At 40.2% G+C, this 23,831-nt stretch overlaps 1 protein-coding gene across 4 annotated transcripts in view; it reads left to right on the plus strand.

Moving 5' to 3' along the window:
- The window catches only part of SIK3 (SIK family kinase 3), a 266,041-nt gene that overhangs the window by 177,862 nt on the left and 64,348 nt on the right, over window positions 1–23,831 (plus strand). For all 4 annotated transcript variants that reach the window (XM_027563646.1, XM_027563649.1, XM_027563650.1 and 1 more), the window contains exon 4: window positions 6,724–6,885. In XM_027563646.1, coding sequence (XP_027419447.1) covers window positions 6,724–6,885 — 162 coding nt within the window. The remainder of the gene's footprint in view (window positions 1–6,723; window positions 6,886–23,831) is intronic.

A 23,831-nucleotide genomic window follows, 5' to 3' on the forward strand; every position in this document is an offset into this window, starting at 1 on the left:
ATGGGACAGATTGAGAGTAGCATTGAGATATATATATATATATATACACTACTAAAATAGGTAGCAGGTGGGAAGCTGCTGTATAGCACAGGAAACTCAGCTCAGTGCTCTAGAGGGATGGCAGTGGGGTAGGAGGGAGGCTCAAGAGAGAGGGTATGTATACTTATGGCTGATTCACATTTTGTACAGCAGACCCTAACACAACATTGTAAAGCAATTATACTCTGATTAAAAAAAAAAGAAGAACCCCTGGTCTAGAGGAAGAGGCATACATGTTGAGAAACAACTACAATGCAGTTGCTCACTGATGTTACAAAGTATATGGACCAAATGCCATTCGATATAAAATATGGACCAGTTCTTCTAGGACTTCCCTGGTAGCTCAGGCGGTAAAGCGTCTGCCTACAATGAAGGAGACCTGGGTTCCATCCCTGGGTCGGGAAGATCCTCTGGAGAAGGAAATGGCAACCCACTCCAATGCTCTTGCCTGGAAAATCCCATGGACTGAGGAACCTGGTAGGCTGCAGTCTGTGGGGTCGCAAAGAGTTGGACATGACTGAGCGACGTCACTTTCACTTTCTTCTAGGGTAGATGAGTATGTTAGGGAAAGCTTCAGAGACATGATTTTAAAGAATCATTTTAAAGAATGAGCTAGACTTGGAGCCTACAGATTATGCTAGGAATCAGAGAAGAACCTCTGTAAGACAAAATTAGCTAACCCACCTTGGCTAGTATATTGATATAGCATGAAAAACATTTTTACTGCATCTGAGAAGTCTGAATGACATTCTTAAAAGGCATTTTAGGATATATGGGATTCTGTTTCACAGGCTGCCTGGGCTTATACTTAAGTCTAGAAGTATTTTTTTAAGAAACTATAAGAAAACAAATCCTCCTTTATACATTAATGTGAATAGACCTCATATCAAAAGAATGGCATGTTTTTAATAGCCTTAACATAAACTATGCTTAGTTTACAAACTTTGTTAGTGGTAAATTAAAGAGTAAAAAAAAATAGTTTTTATAAAAGTTTATAGTCTATCCTCTGATAGTTATTCCTAGAGTTAATCTATAATTAATGAGCATTCATCACATGCAAAGGTCTCTTTTCTATGCAGTAGGGAGGCATAGGAAAAAATAGAAATTGTTCTAGCCTAAAGCTTTTAGAACTAAAGCTTATCTTGTGGCTGTGTGTCACCAAAAAAAATGTGTTTTCTCAGAACACTGAAGCAAAAGGTTTAGTATTTGGGATAGACAGAAAAAAATAGTATGCATTTTGTTTTTATACCTGCAAGAATGCTTAGTTATGAGCAACTCCGAATAATTATTTATCTTGGTTGCAGTGGTAGTTCCACAAATCTATACATATGATAAAATGACGTAGGAGTATACACATATTCGAACCATGTCAAATTCTGGCTTTTGATATTGTTCTATAATTATGTAAGATTGGACTATTGGAGGAAACGGGGTGAAGGATACATGGGATTTCTCTGTACTATCTCTACAACTTCCTGTGAATCTGTAATTATTTCAAAAGAAAAGGTTAGGGGAAAAGCTTCCTACTTTGGCTGTCATTTTGAGAGTAGATTGTGGTGGGCCAGGGGCAGAATCGGGGGTACTGGTTAGGAGAAGTATTCTGAGGTTTTGCAGAAATCCAGAAGGCCGATAAATGGCTATTGGACTAAATCGGTGGCACTGGAGTAGGGCGGGGAGAGGGGTGGGGATAGTTGAGTTCTGGATGTGTCTTGATAGCAGAGTTTATAAAATCTGCTGATGGACTGGATGCGAGATGTGGGAGAAAGAGAAGGAAAGACAACAGCAGGGTTTGGGGCCTGGACCACTGGAAGGATGAAAGAAAGAGATGGTAACAAGAAGCAGCAGCAAGTAGAGAAGCCTGGTATGAGGTAGTTGGATTCTTGTCAAGGAAAAACAAATAACAAGCCCTCTTCCTCTAGTGCCTGGCAGCTCGGGGCGTCCAAGGGTTAGGGACAGTGTGATATTTAAGTGAGTGCACTCTTGTTAACCTGCTACCAGGCAGCTGGGTTATCTTGGCCTCGCCTTGGCTCTTTTGGAAAGAAGCATGTGTTTGATAAACAGGAAGTTGTTTCCATGGGTGTAGAAAGACGAAATGATAGAACCGAGTGGCACAGCAGAGAACCGCTGGCTGTGGTTAGCCTGGAAGGGGCAGAGATGCTTGCAGGTAGCCACCTAGCTTAGCACACAAGCCGCCTTTTCCCCATTCTAGACTGAGTTATTTCTTCATCATGAAAAATGGAAAGTCTCTGCCCTGTTGCTTGACCTGCTGTCAGGGAAGGTTCATTTTCAGCTCGTGTTTGGGTCAGGTACGAGTCGTGGACCTAGCAGACAAATGGAGACACTGTCTGTTTATAGTGGAAAAGTGACTTATTTTAAGAAGCGTTGGCTCCCCACCACTACCCCATTAGTGGCATGCCTCTGACACTCCAGTGAGCTGGGCTAAGGATGTTAAGACTGCCTTGTGTGTATTTTTGCTCTTTGAAAGGTTAGAATCTAAATGTACCACAAGATATTTCTTCTTGAGTCAGATTGGGACAAAATTACAAGCAGTGAATTCTGAAGCAAACTTTATAAATGCTGGTGCCTGAATACTTTTGAAACTTCAGAATGCATTCCCTCTGCTTCTAATAATATACTCTTCATGAGGTATATATATATAAATCCCTTAGTGTCACTAACTTTTTTTTTTTTTTTTTTTACTTTGTAAGGAAAAACAGATAAAAAAGATTATAGAAATCCGGTGCCAAGTGATTTATGGTGATTGAAAAGTGAGAAAGAGAACTTGGACTCCTTACTTTTTTGTTGTTTGTTTTTATAGTTTTTATTTCATAGTTTTCTTGTAATAAGAGCTAGAAAACAGGAGAACTGTTTTCTCCTTCTAATTGAGAGTCACTGCATCTTTGTCAGGGTTGAAATGGTTGAAGTTATGATAGAGGATACCTTTAAATTTGCAGGTACAGTGGGAACTAAGTAGATTAGTAGTTAATTGATGGTGAAAAGGGGTTTACTGTGACGGATTGCATATTGTCTAGACTCGGGTGAGTGGGTGGGGGTACGAGTCTAGGAATACAGGAAGCTAGTGTCCGAGCAGGGTGGGTTGCTTGGGACTAGTGATGTGGGTGGGATCTTGCCCAGTATTTCGGAGAACTAGCTCACTAAGCTGTCCAGAAGAAGCAGAACAACTCTTTAGAGTTCCTTGCAACTGGGTGTCTCCTGACAAGTTTCAAAATGTGTTTTACTTTGAATGTTAAAGTGGTTCAGGAGCTGTTTCGTATCATTTGCCTTCTGAAATTACCCCAGTGTGTTTTCCAGCACTGGGACTTTGTGTTAAGTCCAGGCTGGCCTCCTGCTCTGGGTTTCTTCACTAGAAGTTAAATATCATATTTGAACTGGAAGAATTTTTGCTACTTGCCTATGGAGCATTCATGAACATAAAGCAGCCATTTGTCAGCAGGCAGCTGAAAGGCAGTTTCAGCAGGGACTGCAAACCACTGCAGGCTCTTGGCTTCCTGGCACACCCACCAGACCCTAAGGTTTACGCCGAAAGCAAACTAACAGGACTGTGGGCTGTAGGTGGGGGGAGTGGTGGTAATAAGATGGGCAAAAATAAAAGCAGAGGCTGGAGTCTGAATGACATTGAGCCAGTATGAAGGTCCTGTATGTGGGGAAGAACACAACACTCCCCAAAAAAACTTAAACATCAAACACAATGGCTCAGAAAAAACATCTGATGTTTACAGCTAACACATTTTAAAAAAAGTAAATTGTGTGTATCTTTTTTATATTCATAGCTATAGGGATACTGTAGATATCTTTAGGGAAAGTGAAAGTGTTAGTTGGTTAGTCGTGTCCAACTCTTTGCCACCCCATGAGCTATAGCCTGCCAGGCTTCTCTGTCTATGGAATTCTCCAGGTAAGAATACTGGAGTGGGTTGCCAGTTCCTTCTCCAAGGGATCTTCCCGACCCAAGGATCGAACCAGGTCTCCTGCATTGCAGACAGATTCTTTACCATCTGAGCCGCCAGGGAAGCCTTCTTTTGTGAAAGTGCTATATAATTTAAGCTGTGTTTCCCAGTGTGCTGTCTCAAATACCTTGTAACCAGAACCATGTAACATTGACAGTTGGTGTATAATAATAAAGATCAATTTTGAGCACTACAGTATCTTGAACAAAGAGCCTTACGATCTGTTAACCAAATGCTGAAATAGCATTTATGTAGTATTGAGTGGAACTTTTTTTTTTAAATAGCTTTTTAAAAAATGTCTTTGGAAGTTAAAATTTTGTCATATATGATAACTCTTAGTCAAAGTACGAGTATATTCCCAAATATGCTGTCCTTTCTTTGGCCATAGCATGTAACAGAATTTATTTCTGTTTAGCAGATCAAGAGATAGAGATATTGGCAGTATAAATGATTCATCCAAGGACAACCAATGTGTCATTCTAGAGATAAAACAGAACTAGTCTGCATTCCACCAGCTCCTGGCCTGTGTAACATTTTTGAGAACTTTCCAATCATTTTAGGAAAACAAAGTACTTGGAAAATATAAAGATTTTTTTTTTAATAAAAGAAAATCACTTATTTTGGAAATTGCTAAATTAATCATTCTGTTGTGTTTAAGAAGCTCTTTGATGTGTTCTGGTAATTAGTATTTACTGCCAGATGAATGTCTCCTGGGCATTTTAATTAATGGGTGGCTTGGCCAAATGAGCTTCTGATGGTAAACCTTCATAAGGGCTTATTTTTGTGTTTCTCAAGAATAGCTGTCTCTTCAAAGCTCTTTAATTAGACAGAGTTTAGCAGCTAAAACACATTATTAGAATAATTAGGCCTTGGATTAAGAGCAGTAGTGGGTCAAAGGAGCAGGTACTGTTCGAGAATGGACTCTTGCAGTGGTGCACGGTGTCCACTTCTGATGGATGTCCAGTTCTTCAGCAGCTTATGTTCACTCCTTGTCCCTCTCTGAGGCTTTTATGTTGTTTGAAGTTCATTTGACAGGTCATACCAGAAGCCTAAACATACCAATGTGTGAGCTCATTTATCACCACCTCCAAACTCTGGTGGAAAGCTATATCCTAGTCCTATTAATATCTAAGCTAAAGTCTTCTTATTTTCTCTTTATTTCTACCAAATTGGTAATCGTAGCCATAATAATGATTGTTTTTGAGGGAAATGCGTCAAAGATTTTGTTTGGGGGTCATTGATAACTCTTAACAATTATAGCAGCTTCTTTGAGGAGTCTTTCTTAATAAATAATCTACTTATAACATTGTTCTTTAAATTACTGTTGTATTTGGTCTCCAAAGTTTTATTTTCTTTGTGGTCAGAATGTTGTTCGAATTGTTTGAGAATCTGCTGTGTAGATGAATTATCATTTTTCCTCCTCTTCTTTACACCCTCTTCCCCCATTTCTTGTCCTAAGCTCTTAATCTTGTTAGTCTTTACTAGAGCATATATTTTATTTCAGAATTCTTCTCTGTGGTGAAAGAAAGAAATATCTGACTGGTCTCATGGGGGTTTGAGATGGTGCCAGAACAATCGGGTAGTGTTACTGAAACTACTATTAGAAAACAAACAATAATATAGTCACTTATATTGTCTAATTTTTCACTTTCCCACTATCTCAGGATGCTTATGATGGCAAATGCATCTTTTCCCAAGCTGGATCAGTTGGTTTAAGGATAGTGCTGAGAGGCTATTACAGATTTCAAACGGAGCAAACTGTGTCACTAACGTTTCTAATCCTATCAGCTGTCATGACCCGTATTTGTTGTTAGATGAAGAACTGGGTTAGGATATGCATGTCATTGGTTTAATATAAACCTACTGCTATGATTAGAAAAAAGTTATAGAACTTATGATATGTATCAACCAGTTCCTTTTTAAAGATAGTAGATAGCCTGATTTAGAGATATACAAAGCTTATCACATGTAAATTCTTTTGTTGTACCTTAGCAACATAGCCAATGGGATTATTTCATTTAAAGTGGTAGAAACTTCATTTGGTTTTCTATCAGTAAAGCTTCATAACACAGTTTTAAAATATTTGGTAAGCACAATAAATGCACATGTAAAGATGCAGGCATATTGCTGTACATCCCAGAGAATAGTCACCAAATACATACATTTTTATGTCAAGTTGTAAAACTTGAGAGCAAAAGGGATCAGCCTGAACAGAGTCCTATATAAAGCAGGATTTCCCCCTTAGTAGTGACTGATTTCTGTCTGTTCTCTCCTAAAATGATTGATTACCGGGACTCTGCTTTTTGACTCACTCTTTAGCACAGGAAATATTGCTGATACTGATACTTATCTCATGTGCACGTTTGCTGTGTATATGTAAACTTTCACAGTGGAGCTATGAACAGGAAGATGTTGAGTATTTCAATCCCTGAAGAAAACCATTGCGTGTGTCCCTCACTACTCTCCCTTTCTTACGGTAGGGTGAGTGTACTCGTATGCACATGTATGTAATGGGATTTATACTTAATGGCGTTTGGATGCTGACTACTAATGAATTTTATAGATACAAATCAAGGCTGTGAGTGCATTGTGTTCCATCTGTTTGTTTCACGTCTTTGACTCACTCTTGTGCTGGGCCCACTAGCAGCCCTCCTCCTGTCTACCTTTTGAAGTCACACCAGTCCCCAACAAGAACTGACGGTACTCTTCTTTGGCACAGACCACCTGGTGGCCCACGGCAGGATGGCAGAAAAGGAGGCCCGTCGCAAGTTCAAACAGATCGTTGCAGCCGTGTATTTTTGTCACTGTCGGAACATTGTTCATCGTGATTTAAAAGCTGAAAATTTGCTCCTGGACGCCAATCTGAATATCAAGATAGCAGGTGAGAAGTGTGCTGAGGATGTGCAATAGGAATAAAGGAGCTTTTCCTTCAAGGTTCTTAAAGCAAGGGATTGTCTTGTTTCTATCTATTCAGAAAGAAGGATTGTGAAAAGGATTTTGTGTGTGCATGGCTTGAAAATGAATAAACTTTCAGAATACACTTATGTACATTTTTCACATAGTTTCTGATGCAACTAGGTTGGGGAGAAGAAAGAAAAAGTGATTTTTAAATAAGGAATACAACATAGAATAAAGTAGTAAAAAGATCTCATAAAACTGTATGCTCATCCTCACTTGAGAAGGTTGATTTGTATCATTGCTGATACAGAGCATACTTATTCTTAAGACTGTGGTTTTAAGAATAGATCTTATCGTGGTTTAAAGGCAGTCCCTCTCTTTTCATCCTCAAATTTCATTCATCTGCTCATCTGACTGCCTGAAAAAGCACTTTTCACTGCCTCAGTCTCCTCATACTTCAGTTTTAGTAAACTGCCAGCATTTGCCTAACCAATGCAAGCTCACCACCTATTGATAGAAGAAAGTGACTGCAATCTATATGGAAACTATAGATATGGAAATAAGCCATTTTTGTTTTCTGACAGTTTTTGGCATTACATTTTATGTCCCTCATGTCCCAGGTGAAAAAGGAAGGGAGTCTCATATAGAAAACAGAAGTGCAGCTAGACTTTAACCGTCTTGAAAAACCTAAGTAAGAAGCAGTTCTAAAGATTGCCCTCCTTAACCAGATGGTAATTCAGAATTCAAGTTTATATTATACATGAGAGGTCAGAGTCCCTGTGTGTAGGTTGGTGATTCTTCTGACATAACTGCCCACATTCCAGGCTCTGCTTTCCCATCCTTGGAATTCACCTAGCCTTATGTTTGTCTGAGTTGGGCTGATTAGAACTTTTCAGCTGTGAGCTCTTTGAGTCCTGGATTTGCTCAATATACAGTAGACAGGAATTAGATACTTTCTTTTTCTTAGATGAAATTCAGTTTTTCCTTTGCCCTTATGTCTGTTTTATATTCTGTAATGCTCTCTAGATGCTGACACTTCTCACAGAGGCTGGGCAGGGGGAAAGGCCTCACAGTTTCAAACCCTCTTTTGTCATTATTGTAGCTTCAGTTGAATTAGTGATAACAATACCTACTAAGCTTCACAATCCTTAAAAGTATAATAAAATGTTGTGTTAATTATCTATTCTGATGTAACAAATGACCGCACACTTTGTGGCTTGAAGCAATATAAGTGTATTGTCTTACAGCTCTGGAGGTCCAAAATCTGGAGTGAGTCGCGTGGGGCTGAAGTCACGGTGGGGTGGGGCTGGCTCCATCTAGACGCTTTTGGGGGATTCGTGTCCTTCCCTTCGTCAGCTTCTGGAGTCCTTCTGCGTTCCTTGGCTCCAGCCCTTTTCTCACGTCACTCTTCCGCCTCCTGTTTCCATTGTCACATCTTTCGCTCTTTACTGTTCCCCCTTTTTCCCTCTTGAAAGGACCTTGTGACTATACTGGGCCCTCCAGGATGGTCTCTCCTGCTCAAGGTCCTTACCCTGGTGACCGCCCTGGTAGTCCAGTGGCTAGGACTTCACACCCCGGTGCAGGGGCCCACTGGCTGGGAAACTAGATCCCACAGGTCGCAACGGACATGGAAGATCCCAAGCGCCACAACCAAGAGCCAGCACAGCCAAATAAATGATAAATAAATAAAGTTTTTAATGAGTATATAAATGAAATTTTAAAAAAAGATCCTTTTTTTAATAAATGAAGTTTAAGATCCTTGACCTAATCATGTCTGCAAAAATACATAACACATTCACAAGTTCCACGGATTAGGACAGGGACATCTTTGAAGGGCTGTCATTCAGCCAGCCACAAATGTCATTGTAGGGCTCTTTGGATTGGTAATTAAGGTAGTGAGTTTAAAAAAAGGCCCAGATTTTGTGCTCCAGTCTTATTCTACTGACCAAAGACCAAGAAAAAATTGTTATGCTTTTTTGTTCTTGATTTTGAATTTAGAACCATTTTGGTTTAGTTAAGGGCAATTTGCCCTAGAGAAGGAAATGGCAACCCACTCCAGTGTTCTTGCCTGGAGAATTCCATGGAGAGAGGAGCCTGGTGAGCCCCAGTCCCTGGGATCACAGAGAGTTGGATACAACTGTGTGACTAACATACACACACACACGGGCAATTTGCATGGTTTTTAATTTTCGCATTGAAAAGCTAGGTGTTAAAGCAGGGATTGGTGACAACTGAATTTAGGGTCTCTACTGACAAATATTTGGATAAGGAGATTTTTTAAAGCTTTCTTTGTTAAACCCATGTAGTCACAATATGAGTTTCTACCTGCTGATGTGTAATTATGGACTCCTAGGGACGCTGGCATTCAGCTTTGGGCTGTGTATTAATCCATATATTTTTGCAGGATTTTTGCTTCGTTCACTTAAAGTCTCTGTTTTCGTTGTTTGTTTTTGCCGCAAAGCAGAGAATCAATGAGCGTGATGGTTCTGTGCTCTTACAGCTCTCGGATGTTGCCTTTGCGTTCTTTCCTTCATGCCGTCCCCGCTCAGTTTCTCAGTCGTTGCCCAAGCTTCTCTCCCTACACACGTTAGATAGAATGCCCATTCTCACCTCCCAAGCCTTCTCTGAGTTCAGTCGACCAGGGGGAGAAATGCTGCTAACTGAAGCTGACCACAGCATGACTAGTTTCAGAGAGGTGTGTTGGATGGTTGTGACAGGACACAGTCAGGTAAGTAATGAAATCAGCTTTTATTCTCAAAGCCCAGAGTAACTTTCAGATCCTTGGTCTTTTCAATAGTCTTTTTGACAAATTATTGTAAGTCTTGATAAGAAAGAACTACCATATAAAAAGAAGTACATGAGAAAGAAAGGAGGATTTTTTTGTTTTATATAAAATATTGTTAGTCTTAGGCACCTCATTTAAAAAGAATCATATATGTTATAGTAGCAAATTAACATGGAATTAATAAAAATTCAGATTAGGAAATCTAAGGAGTGTGTTTTCCTTATGTCAATATTTATGTAGTGGTTTATTTTTTTTATTGGCATATAATTGCTTTACAATGTTATGTTAGTTACTGCTATATAAGGAAGTGAAGCAGCCGTTTGCATACATACATCCCCTCCCTCTTGAATCTCCCTCGCACCCCCTCATTCCACCCCCTAAGTCATCAAAGAGCTGAGCTGCCTGCACCGCGCCGCTGCTCCCCACCATTCTCTGTTCTGCACGCGGCGACGCCTGTGTGTCCATGGCCGTGTCTGTATGTCATTGCTGCTCTCCCAGATTGCCCCGCCCTCCCCTTCCCGCCCTGTGTCCACATGTCCATTATTTATACCTAGTGGTTTTGATGAAAAGGTCATGTATCCTGTTCAAAAATAGATGAATAAGTTGTTCTAGGGTTGTTTGTGTTTGCAGGAATGTGTTTGCTTTTTCTATGAAGTAATGTGACAGTTTACACGTAATACTCTTGGTACTACTGTAAAAATGTAGTAAGTATAAAAGCCCGTATTTGCCCTCTTCAACAGAATATGTGTTTCCTGGACACAAGAGGTAAATTTCAGTTACAGGCATTAAAAGATTCAACATCAGTCCATGGTTTAAGAGTTTTTGTGATTAAATTCTTAGCTGTGAATTTTTGTTCTACGCTAGTTCTAGAGAGAATGAAGCCCAGGTGAATACTTTGTTGTCTTTCTGGTTTTAGAATTTAAAAAGGCTTCTTCTTAATGCTGGTCACAAACCTATATCTTCTGTAGGATTATTTGAAAGATGTTTCTATCATTAGCAATCCAGAATAAGCATTGATTGTTTTCAGAATAAAGAATTTTATTTCTGAAAGACAGAACTGCCAAGTCTAAGAATTTTTAGTGGATATCTAAAATCTTCACGGTTCTTAACAAAGGCTTTATGTTCCACTATCATGGAACAGAGAAAAGAAGGCTGAGAACATACTCCCACCCTCAAGAATTTACAGTCTTATTTGAGCAGCAAATGCGTAGACTACAATGAGATTTTGCTTCATGTATATAAAAAGTGGGCTTTCCCGGTGACTCAGTGGTAAAGAATCCACCTGCTAGTGCAGGAGATGCAAGAGATGTGGGTTTGATCCCTGGGTTGGGAAGATTGGGAAGATCCCCTGGGGAAGGGAATGGCAACCCACTCCAGTATTCTTGCCTGGAGAATTCCTCGGACAGAAGAACCTGGCAGGCTACAGTCCATGGGGTCGCAGAGTTGGACACAACTAAGGGACTGAAGACAAGCACATATAAAAAGTACTTTGCAAGGCATTTTCACACATATCATTTAATTTCATATTTGGCATACAAGTATAGCTTGTTTAGAAAACTAGAGTTTCCAAAAGACCTTTAACTTGCTAAAACTTTGAATTTCTTTTAAAGAGCATTCATGCAAAGCCCTTTCTTGTATAGAGTTCATCGCTGGGAAAAGAGTAGGTTTCTTGGTCTCTAATCTTTCCTGTTTCTTGCCTCAGATGTGTGAGGACCACAGAGGAGCAGATGCCAGATGGGGGAGGCACAGCATGGCTCCCTCAGCACATCCTCATATCCCTGGGTGACGGCATGGTCAACAGCTACCAAATTACAGTTTGATACAATAGCGAGAGATGTTACATAGCACGTTGTGATTCATTATCATGTTAATTGTATAGTCCAATTACCACAGAGTTCGGAGGATGAAGAAACCACTTGAGTTTACAAAATTCCATTAGATAACAGCTGCCACCGGGACTGTCAGCAGCTCCTGCTTACTGTTGGACTCCCACTGCCTTGCACGTACCTGTCCTGCAGTGGGTGCTCAAGAGCTCTGTGGGTCTGAACTTTATATGGCAGTGATGAGGACAGAATCATCCTTTTGAGAATGTAGCCCTTGAGGTGAGTCTTAAAGGACGAGCAGACTTCTGTAAGGATAGGTGTTGAGGAGAGAATGCCAATAGGATCAGCAAATGTTAATAGAGCACATGCTGTGTGCGGATCTTGGGGATGCAGCAGCAGGTAAAATAGTCCCTCGGAACTAACATTCTGATGGCAGAAGATAGACAGTAAACACGTGAACAAATGAGCTCTCCTAGGGCTTCCCTGGTGGTCCAGTGCTTAAGACTCCACGATGCCAGTGCATCGCGGAGGGGGGTGGGGGTTGGTTGATCCTTGGTTAGGAACTGAGATCCCACATACCATGAGACCCAGCCAAAAAAAATTTTTTTATTAAATAAAAAAGTTCTCATAAGGACTTGTGAAAGTGGTAAAATGACTTGTGGGAGGATAACCAGGACAGGCACAGCCTTCCAAACAGAAGGAAGAGCAAGGCCAAGGCCTGAGTGAGGTGACGGTAACATGTTTAGGGGATAAGAGACAGGTTTGCATGGCTGGAGATGATAAATAAGGTGGGGAGTGGAAGGATGAAGTGAGAGAGCTGGCACGGGCCAGTTGACGTGGGGTGCTGTGCACACGGTGAGGATTGGGGGGTTATTTGGTTACAGTGGGAACCTGAGCTGGAGCAGCCTGAATAGCAGTAGGACGCACACAGCGTGTCTGCAGAAAAGCTTGGCGAGAGGGAAGACTTGAGGAGGGGAGGCATCCTGAGAACGTGGGGAGGGGCGGTATTTATACTGGATTGCGAGATTGTTTGACTTCTAGGCTTAATAAATCAGACTGCGGTGGATAAGGGGAAAAAAAGTGAGAGTAGGGAGAGGGGACAGAAAGGCAATAGGAAGATCAGTTCAAAGCCTGTGCAATGCATACAGCCGATTCATGTTGCTGTGCAGCAGAAACTAACACAACATCGTAAAGCACTGTAAAAGTGGACTCTAAAAAAGAAATAAAATTTTAAAAGAGGAAGCAAAAGCTCATACTGGGGCAGTGGGATGTAGCTTTATCTAATTATCCCTCGTCTGTAAGGTGCCGCTTCAGGTATCTGCCTTTTCCTGGAGAGATCCATGCTCTTGTGTATTTCCTCCCCTAGACTGTAAGCAGGGGAGTTCCCACACTCGTTTCTATTACGTGTTCCTCAGTGGTCTAACATAGCAGGTGCTCAGTAAATAAGTGTTTGTTGAATGGGGGTGGGTGGGGTGGGGAAGGCCTGTGAAATGTTAAGATTCCGCATGCAGGTGGTGGTGCTGGACCTGGGAAGGAAGAAAAGGGCAGCAAACACGAGCGATGCAAGAGAGGAAGAGTCTGGGACTGGGTAACCAGTCACAACTGGGCCAGGAAGAGGGAGCTTACAGTCAGTGTTTGTTTAGAAGTAGAGAAATCAGATTTCCTTATTGACAGATTATATTAAGCTATCAAAGAAGTCTGCTGTTGCCTTATTTTTAACAGTTGATGCACTGCTGTTTGAAAGTAATTTTAATTCTTGTCCCTAGAAACTAAGAAGAGAAATTTCTAGATTTATAAAAGATTGCCTAAATGTAGCTGGCTTATTCCATGAAGCAAAGTTATTTGAAATACTCAGACGCTATGAGAATGTTTTGAAAATTGTGGAAACTTTTTTTTTTTTTTAACCTAAGGAAGTTGGAAACTTTTTTCTTTAAATGTCGACTCCCAGAATGGCCTCCATGAGATGGTTTCCACTCCGGTGTTATTGTTTTAGTTGGCAATCAGTAGACAGCAAAGATCTGAAGTTCAGCTACAGCAAAGCCAATATTTTGGAAAGAATTTCCACAGTGCATGGATTTAAGGTACTGTGGAAATTTTTGACCTTTAATGCAGTGAGATCTAGACTACTTCATTTTTTAAAAGTGAGAAATGAAAACATTTGGTAATAACTTCATTGACCTTTCACCCCCAGCATGAATATACTGAGATATAGTCCTACAAGAAAAAATAAAGGTTGGAAACCTTGGTTTCTGAGACTCCTTCCATAGCCTGGTGATTGAGAATATCCCCGAGAGGTCAGAAAAAGTAGTTATGCAATATTCATCATATCACTCCCAAATTTTATGTCATGGTACTAACACCCTTTATTTCGGTAATCTTTCAGTACACCTCCCTGGTTGACAGGGAGTAAATTGAGACTCAGGCCATGTAACTTCCCCAAATTTGGGTCCTAATGGAGCCTAGGAGTCGTAAGGCCTCACCCGGTACTCACAGCCTGAAGTGGTGAGGACTCTCAACTAGCAGGGCTAAGCAGCAGTCATGTATATTGACCCTTGAGAAAATGCAGTTGGGGGAATTCTCTCTTCTGAATCATATTCCTAAGACTGGAACTTCACTATGAAATATTAATGTACTTTCATTCAAAAGGTGTTTCAGGTACACGTAGTTGATTTTTGACAAAAACTCTGTGAAGTTAAAATTTAAGTGAGCAGATTTTGTCAGTCATAGTTCTGGGTTATAAGTATAAGGTCTTGTTGATCTTGAAAAGTGATTGCACCTTGCTAGGATCAAAACCAATTTTCTGTTTTGGGGGTTTTATTAACAACAGCTATGCTACCAGTACAAAGCATTACCTCTCAGATTTTCCCACTGGTTTTCCTAACACAGAAATGAACTCACACAGGCTGGGGGGCAAGTTGGGGGCTGGTTACATAGTCTGAAATTGCTCACTTTGTAAATCACATGCTTTATCTTTAAATTCATGCACATTTTGTATCCTCCTCAATGTTGTATCTACATTTGTTTTAATATTAAAATTATTCAACTTTATTTAATATAGGGAAAAAATTGATACTCCTAGAAGATGTATTTTATTTGGCTTATAGTTTCACATAACTCTTGGCATACTTCAGCATTATGCCTAGAACACGCAGACGTGAACCAGTTTGAGAGATGGAGAATAAAGAATTTCTTCCCCAACTTTAGGTTCCTCTTATACAAACTCCTATTAATTGCAGATCATTCATTTGGGGGATAATTGTGTGTGTGTGTTAGATGCTCAGTCACGTCCAACTCTTTGGGACTCTGTTGACTGTAGCTCACTAGGACTCCTCTGCCCATGGAAAAGTACTGGAAAGGGTTGCCATTCCCTTCTCCAGGGAATCTTCCCAACCCAGGGATCGAACCCAGATATCCTACACTGCAAGCAGATTCTTTACTGAGCCACCATTAGTGGTAAATAAATGGGGTAGTGGTTTAGATCTCCCAACTCTTACGTGGAATGGTTTGAGAGCCTTTGACAGTAAAGCAAGTGAGTCCACCTGCTGGCTCAGAGCTAAGGAGCCTGCCTGTAACCCAGCCGTCATGATTATTGCTCAGTTGGAGTGGTTGGGCACCCTTGATAGTGTTGACCAGTGTGTGGTTTTTCATCAAATTTTGTTAGATTTACATGGACTATTGGATAGTATATAAAGTATAAGAAACATTTATGTTAAAAATTTAATGAGGATGGAAATGATAATTCTACAATGTCTCAAGACAAACCTTGCCTAATTCATGGATTATCTTCATTGATCACAGACCTTTTACAGATGTTTCTAGGTATTCAAGAGCTAAAATTTTTATATATATACACACACACGGACACATATAATATCCAGTTTGCTTTACTGGGAATAAAGACTGCCCACATTATTGTGTATTATTTGCAAAGAAGTGCTAAACTTGCTTATCCATTTTACCATTTAAAAACAAACTATGGAAATAATAGGGTTTAGTTCTTAGGTTAAAAAGTGTAAGAATTCCGAATACAAGACCATGACAAGTTTTGACCATTTGTAATCTCAGTTTGTAATCTCAGCATATGGAGCTTCCCAGGTAGTTCAGCAGTAAAATCCAGTTGCCAGTGGAGGAGTCACAAGAGACACGGTTTCGATTCCTGAGTCACAAAGATCCCCTGGAGAAGAAAATGGCAAACCACTGCAGGATTCTTGCCTGGGAAACCCCATGGACAGAGGAGCCTGGTGGGCTGTAGTCCATGGGGTTGCAAAGAGTCGGACACAACTGAGCACACATGCATGCACAACCTCAGTGTATCGGTGACTTCCAAACTACACGTATCAATTTGAGATAAATACTTTTTTTACATAATTTAAATACATTAATGAGTCATTTGTTAAATGGGCAAAACAGTTTTCCTTGAATAATATTATAGTGAACTTTTATTTTTTTATTGAAAGATGATTACTTTACAACATAGTTTATTGTTTATCCATCCTGTATATAATAGCGTGCATCTAATTCGAATCCCAAACTCCCAATCCATTCTACTTAGTTTCTAGGTGACAATTTAGAGTCTTATAGGTGATCATACCAACTTTTCTCCAAAAGTAGCTTTCTGTGTATCAGATTATATGTCTTAACTTTTAATTTGGAAAATATTGTTTTTGTACCTGTATACTATATTTCTATTTGGTGTCTTTAGTTTTTGTTGAGAATTTAAGGGGACCTTAATTCATTATGGTCTGTAAAAGGTGCTAAAAATTTGTATAGTGTACTCACCTATCAGTGTTAGAAACTTACTTGATTGAATGATTGGACTTTTATTTTTCTAAGTGATATGATTTAGAATTATGACTATAATAATATGCGTAAATGTTTCCAGGAATTCCAATGGATATTGTTTGTAGGTCTTACAGAAAGTGTCTTAGTACAACTCTTTGCTATATACGCCTACTCTGTACTAGAGTTTGATGAAAAGGTCTTATGTTTTGTGGGGTTATTGTTGTTTAGTCACTTGGTTGTGTCCGACTCTTTGCGACCCCATAGACTACAGCACTCCAGGCTTCCCTGTCCTTTACCATCTCCCGGAGCTTGCTCAAACGAATGTCCATTGAGTCAGTGATGCCATCCAGCTGTCTCCTTCTGCCTTCAATCTTTCCCAGCATCAGAGTCTTTTCAAATGATTCAGTTCTCTGCATCAGGTGGCCAAAGTATTGGAGTCTCAGCTTCAGCGTCAGTCCTTCCAGTGAATATTCAGGACTGATTTCCTTTAGGATTGATTGATTGGATCTCCTTGCAGTCCAAGGGACTCTCAAGAGTCTTCTCCAATACCACAGTTCAAAAGCATCAATTCTTCAGCACTCAGCCTTCTTTATGGTCCAGTTCTCAACTCTCACATCCATATGGTCCAACTCTCACATCCATATGTTTTGTTTGGGGAGGGTTATTTTTCATGAGAAGGGTAGTGCTATCTATAATAGAGTAGAGAGGGTTTATTTGTTATTTCATTTAAAAATAGCCAAGTTCAGTTTTCCTAACTGCTGAGATATTTTAACGCTTTGAGGGAAAATGCATGTCATTCATTGAAAATACCCATGTAATGTTGGTCCAGCAATTTTGTTTTTAAACTTTAATTTTCCACAGAGATAGCATACGGCATAGACACCTAGTGCTGGGAAGTTGCAGAGCGTCAGGAGATTCCTAAGGTTAAGTGATGGGTGCAGAGGAGCCTCATATGTGGTGTAATCTAGAAGCGGCCACAGAATGGCCCTTTAATAGCTCTCTAAAACGTTCCAGGAAGGTACATATATTCTCTCAATCTCCTGAGAATTATCTCTCGCCTCCTTCAATTCTGACCTTCTCTGGTTTCTTAAACTAAATCAACGCCCACCCCCCGTCCAGAAGCTGATTACTTGATTTTTTTTTTCCCATGAAGAAATTTCTCTTGAGTATAAATGCTCAGGCTGTGAGTCAGTAGTTTTTGGCATTACTTCCCTATTAGCTCCTAGTTAGGAAGTTCAGCCAGAGGTTGGAGGGATTGCTAAAGACAGGACTTCCCAAGACCCGTTTTTAAGAGCAAACTAATATGGAGACTCCTGGGAACTTAGAATTTGGTCACTACCAATATTCTGAGATCTGCACAGTTGACTCTTGTTGTGTTCAATTCCAGATAAAGCGTTTGGGCCACATGATTCCTAGGCTAGTGATGTTGTGCAGGAAAAGCGTGATTCGTGCCATGTGCAGAAGGAAAATGGCGGCCCACGCTAGTGCTCTTGCCTGGAGAATCCCACAGATGGAGGAGCCTGGTAGGCTGCAGTCCACAGGGTTGCAAAGAGTTGGACACGACTGAGTGACTTCACTTCACTTTACTTCTATCTTAGTAGTCCATGTAACAGTCTGAATCCCGTTTATAAAGTGTTCTTTCACAGTTCTTGATCTTTGGTTCTTCAAGTCATTTTTAGCTTGTACACTCGACAGCTTGTGGCCCCTACCCTGCACTTATTAGTCCATTGAGAAGTTAATCAAGGGCCAGAATTATTTATATTCTTGATCTTTGTCTCTAGTTGTAAGTGCAGCGTTGGGGTTATAAGTTTTCAGAAACTTTCAGATTTTAGAACATGAAGGATTTAGTCACAGTATTTTCTGGTGAGGTTGTTTATTCAGACTACATAGTTATTTTCCCACTTCGCTTTTTTCCTCGGCCCCATACTTACTTCCCACAGCGAGGGAATGAGATGAAGCACGAGTGAGTCTGGGAGGCATTGGCTGTCGCTTGTAGCTGTGCTGCCGTCCACCTTCACAGACACTGCCACCCTGTGGGACTGGCTGCAGGCTAGCCCTAATCTGTCCCATCTGCTTTGGGTTTCTCCTTGGTTAGCCAGAAAAGAAGTCAAGGGCATTGCTCTGAGGTGGTAGACCAAATAAGAAGATTTCCTGTTGCAGTCAGTTGTCCTGATTTTTAAATTCATGCCACCCGTTGCCTCTTTCCCCTTACCACACAGACACACCCCTTTGATGATGTACTTCCTTTTAGGGCCACAGTATCACTGCCCCATATAGCCCCAGGCTCCTGATCTTGCCTAGAACAAAGGATTTCAAGTCTCAGACTGGATAGTAAAACTCTGGCATTTAAACCATCCCTAGAAGACAGGCATATGGTTCAAATTAAAGTCTGCTGCTCTGTATTAAGAGAAGGGGATGTAAGATACCATTCCAGCCTGCAGACAAATGCTAACCAACCAGGGTGTTCGGGGCTTGGAAAAGAGACTTAACCAATTATGTTAGAGGCCACTTGTGAGTGGAGAAATAAATGACCATAGGCCACATGAAGAGAACAGCTCCACCCATATGGCTTCTGTTGTGTTGGGGGTGAGTATTTAGGGGGTGAGTATTTAACCAGTTTCTTCTCTTGTTTCTCCCTTTCCTTCTGTAACTCTTTAGAATATTCATCATTTTAATATTGAATCTGTAGGTCATAATTTTCTTCCTGTTGCTAGTAAATAAAGAGTAAAGGACATAAAAGTATCTTTATGGCATCTTTGTACCTGAGAATTTTCTAAAACTGCTCAGTGTTTTAGTTCTTATTATTAAAGGCTTTATATTAAAAAATTTTTTTTTAATATATTACTTATTTATTAGTCTGGGCCAGGTCTTAGTTGTGGCACACAAACTCTTAGCTGCTGCATGTGGGATCTAGTTCCCCGACCAGGGATCGAACCTGGACTGCCTGCATTGGGAGCACAGAGTCTTAGCCACAGAACCACCAGGGAAGTCCCTAAAAAATTTTTAATGTGGAGTACTAAAGCAATAATATAAGTATACTATAGAAAATTTAAACAGCAACAAAAGATTTTTAAGTTTTCAAACTAGAATCCTACCTTAAAATATCATTGTCATTTTGAATGCATTTTTTTCCTATGAATTTTTTAATAGTTGTAATTACTGTATGTACCATTTTAAATGTGTTTTTTATCTTTCATATTATGTCAAACATTTTCCCTATGCTGCTCCCTATAGTCATTTTTAGTGCTTGCGTATCAAGTAGGTATTCTGTAATTAATTTCTCCCATATTGTTGTGACAGCACAGAAAGTCAGATAGGGTTTTCTTGTCCACTCCCCCTTCCTTTCTTTGACATTTGTCAGTGCACTGGAGGCCTGGGTTCGATCCTTGGGTTGGGAAGATCCCCTGGAGAAGGGAAAGGCTACCCACTCCAGCATTCTGGCCTGGAGAAAAGAGTCGGACACAACTGAGCGACTTTTACCTTCAAAACTGCAAAATATATATACTTAACCTAGGAAAGTATATATACTTTCCTTGGAGAAGGAAATGGCAACCCACTCCAGTACTCTTGCCTAGAAAATTGCATGGATGGAGGAGCGTGGTGGGCTACAGTCCATGGGGTGGGTCACAAAGAGTCGGACACGACTTCACAACTTCACGAACCTTGGAACGTGCACTGAACGTGTTCTCTTCTTTGCCTTAAGTCTCTGTGTTACTTTTGTTGTTGCTGTTGTTGTTTTTTATCCCTGTGGACATTGCCCCACTTCTGCGTCTCCCTGCCTGACGCACCCGTGCTCTCCATCCTGCACTGTGTGAACAGAGCCTGCAACGCTGTGGTTTATTTTACTTGTGCCCTGGGTTAGAATACTCCCAGGCTGACATGAACTGGGGCCGTACAGCACTTCATATTGGACGATAGTTCTGAAAAGCTAAAATAAGGTAGTGGCTGAATACAAAGTGCCTGAGGTGGTAAAGAATGCCTAGGCTCTGCACATCTACTGCTTCTTACCTCTGGGACTTGAGTAATTGAAAAGTTATCGTCAGAAAAAAAATCAGTTCAATTTAGTCACTCAGTCGTGTCCATCTCTTTGCAACCTCATGGACTGCAACACACCAGGCCTCCCTGTCCATCACCAGCTCCCAGAGTTTACCCAAACTCATGTCCATTGAGTCAGTGATGCCATCCAGCCATCTCATCCTCTGTCCCCTTTTCCTCAGAAAAAAAATACACAGCACTATTTACAATATCTAGGACATGGAAGCAACCTGAATTTCCATTGATAGAGGAATGGATAAAAAAGATATGATATATATGTGTGTATATATAATAGAATATTACTCAGCCATAAAACAGTGAAGTAATGTCATTTGCGGCAACATGGGTGGACTGTCAGATTGTCATTGTGAAGTAGGTCAGGCAGAGGAGAGCCAAGTGTCATGACATTGCTTATATGTGGGATCTAAAAGAATGTGTATCATGATATGATATTGCTTATATGCGGGATCTAAAAGAATGCGACAAATGAACCTATTTACAAAACAGAATAGAGTTATAGATGCAGGAAACAAATTTATGGTTGCCAGTGGGAAAATGCAGCGGGGAGGGAAAGTTGGCCATATGGAAGGAAAAGAAGGAAAATGTAAATCTCCTTAGTGTTGTTCTTTGTTGGCAGCTCTTGTCCAGTTAGGGAGTTGGTGACAGTATAGATAAAAATGTTTAAAATGAATTTTTAAACTATTTATAAGTAATGTGTCTTAGTCCATTTAGGCTGCAGTAATAAAATACTGCAGACTAAGTGGCTTATAAGCAACAGAAATTTACTGCTCACAGTTCAAGGCTTGGAGATTCACACTCAGGTAAGAAAAACAGCCTGATCCCTCCCCTCCTGAGCCATGTGGATAATGGAGCTTAGAGCCAGTGAAATGGTCCCTAAGGGCAAAAAATAGAAGTAGAGGAGAAAAAAGGATCCTATTGTTTTCTTTGCTTATTATGAAATATCATGTATATAAACAGAAATGTACATTAACCACATGTGTACACTTTAATGAATCTCTATAAAGCAAACACCTGTGCAAATTACCACATAGGTCAGAAAATAGATAATGTAATTAGCTGGGCACCCCGTCACAACCTCATTCTTCCCCCATGGGGTAACTCTGTCTTGATATTCATGTTAATCACTTCTTTGCTTGATAGTTTTTTTAAAAGTAGTTTTTACCACCTGTGCAATATATCTTTCAGAAGTTTTGTTCCAAGAGGTGCCATTTATATTGAATGTAATGTGCAGTGGGCCCATCCTTAATATAGTTTGCTTGTTTTTGAACTGTGTATCAGTGGAATCACGCTGAATATATGACTTTGTGTTTTATTTCACACAACACTGTTTGCAAGATTTACCCATGTCTGTATAGCTAGGATTTATTCTTTTCTATTTCTATCTAGTATTCCATGATAGAAGTATACCACAAGTTAGTTTTCCATTTTATCCCTGGATGGATATTTGGATTGCTTTCAGTTTGAAACTCTTACTGTTGCAATCTTGCAATGAATATTGCACTCTTAAACATCCCATTGCATTTTTAAACATCTAAGAGTCTAGACCAAGGAGTAATGTTTCCAGGTTGTACTATATAAATGTTTTCAGATTTCACTGAGTGTTATTAAACCAGTCTGTCAATTTGTGTGAGTTCCCGTTGCTGCATTTGTCCTCACCAGTGCTAGGCCTTTTTTTTTTTTTTTTAATTGAACCATAGTTGATTCACAAGACCTTCTAGAACTAACACCCAAGAAAGATATCCTTTTCATTATAGGGAACTGGAATGCAAAAGTAGAAGTCAAGAGATACCTGGACTAATAGGCATATTTGGCCTTGGAGTACAGAATGAAGCAGGGCAAAGGCTGATAGAGTTTTGCCAAGAGAACACACTGGTCATAGCAAATACCTTCTTCCAACAACACAAGAGAAGACTCTACACATGGACATCACTAGATGGTCAATATTGAAATCAGACTGATTAAATTCTTTGCAGTCAAAGATGGAGAAGTTCCATACAGTCAGCAGAAACAAGACCAGAAGCTGACGGTGCCTCAGATCATGAACTCCTTATTGCCAAATTCAGACTTAAATTGAAGAAAGTAGGCAAAACCACTAGACCATTCAGGTATGAACTAAATAAAATCCTTTATGATTATACAGTGGAAGTGACAAATAGATTCAAGGGGTTAGATCTGATGGACAGAGTGCCTGAAGAACTGTGGATAGAGGTTCGTGACATTGTACAGGAAGCAGGGATAAGACCATCCCCAAGGAAAAGAAATGCAGAAAGGTCAAATGGCTGTCTGAGGAGGCCTTACAAATTGTTGTGAATAGGAGAGAATCGAAAGGCAAAGGAGAAAAGGAAAGATATACCCATTAGAATGCAGAGTTCCCAAGACTAGCAAGGAGAGATAAGAAAGCCTTCTTCAGTGATCATAGAAATCTCTTCAAGAAAATTAGAAATACCAAGGGAACATTTCATGCAAAGGTGGGCACAATAAAGGACAGAAATGGTATGGACCTAACAGAAGCAGAAGATATTAAGAAGAGGTGGCAAGAATACACAGAAGAACTATACAAAAAAGATCTTCATGACCCAGATAATCATAATGGTGTGATCACTCAATTAGAGCTAGACATCCTGGAATGCAAAGTCAAGTGGGCCTTAGGAAGCATCACTATGAACAAAGCTAGTGGAGGTGATGGAGTTCCAATTGAGCGATTTCAAATCCTAAAGGATGATGCTATAAAAGTGCTGCACTCAATATGCCAGCAAATTTGGAAAACTCAGCAGTGGCCACAGGACTGGAAAAGGTCAGTTTTCATTCTAATCCCAAAGAAAGGCAATGCCAAAAAATACTCAAACTACTGCACAGTTGCATTCTTCTCACATGATGGTAAATAATGCTCAGAATTCTCCAAGCCAGGCTTCAACAGTGCATGAACCATGAACTTCCAGATGTTCAAGCTGGGTTTAGAAAAGACAGAAGAACCAGAGATCAAACTGCCAACATCCATTGGATTATCAAAAAAGCAAGAGGGTTCCAGAAAAACATCTACTTCTGCTTTGTTGACTATGCCAAAGCCTTTGACTCTGTGGACTACAACAAACTCTGGAAAATTCTGAAAGAGATGGGAATACCAGACCCCCTGACCTGCCTCCTGAGAAACCTATATGCAGGTCAGGAAGCAATACTTAGAACTGGACATGGAACAACAGACTGGTTCCAGATAGGGAAAGGAGTACATCAAGGCGGTATATTGTAACCCTGCTTATGTAACTTCTATGCAGAGTACATCATGAGAAATGCTGGGCTGGAGGAAGCACAAGCTGGAATCAAAATTATCAAGATAAATATCAATAACCTCAGATATACAGATGACACCATCCTTATGGCAGAAAGCAAAGAGGAACTAAAGAGCCTCATAATGAAAGTGAAAGAGGAGAGTGAAAAAGTTGGCTTAAAACTCAACATTCAGAAAACTAAGATCATGACATCTGG

This window comes from Bos indicus x Bos taurus, chromosome 15 (genome assembly GCF_003369695.1).
Source record: "Bos indicus x Bos taurus breed Angus x Brahman F1 hybrid chromosome 15, Bos_hybrid_MaternalHap_v2.0, whole genome shotgun sequence".
Taxonomy (NCBI): Eukaryota; Metazoa; Chordata; class Mammalia; order Artiodactyla; family Bovidae; genus Bos; species Bos indicus x Bos taurus.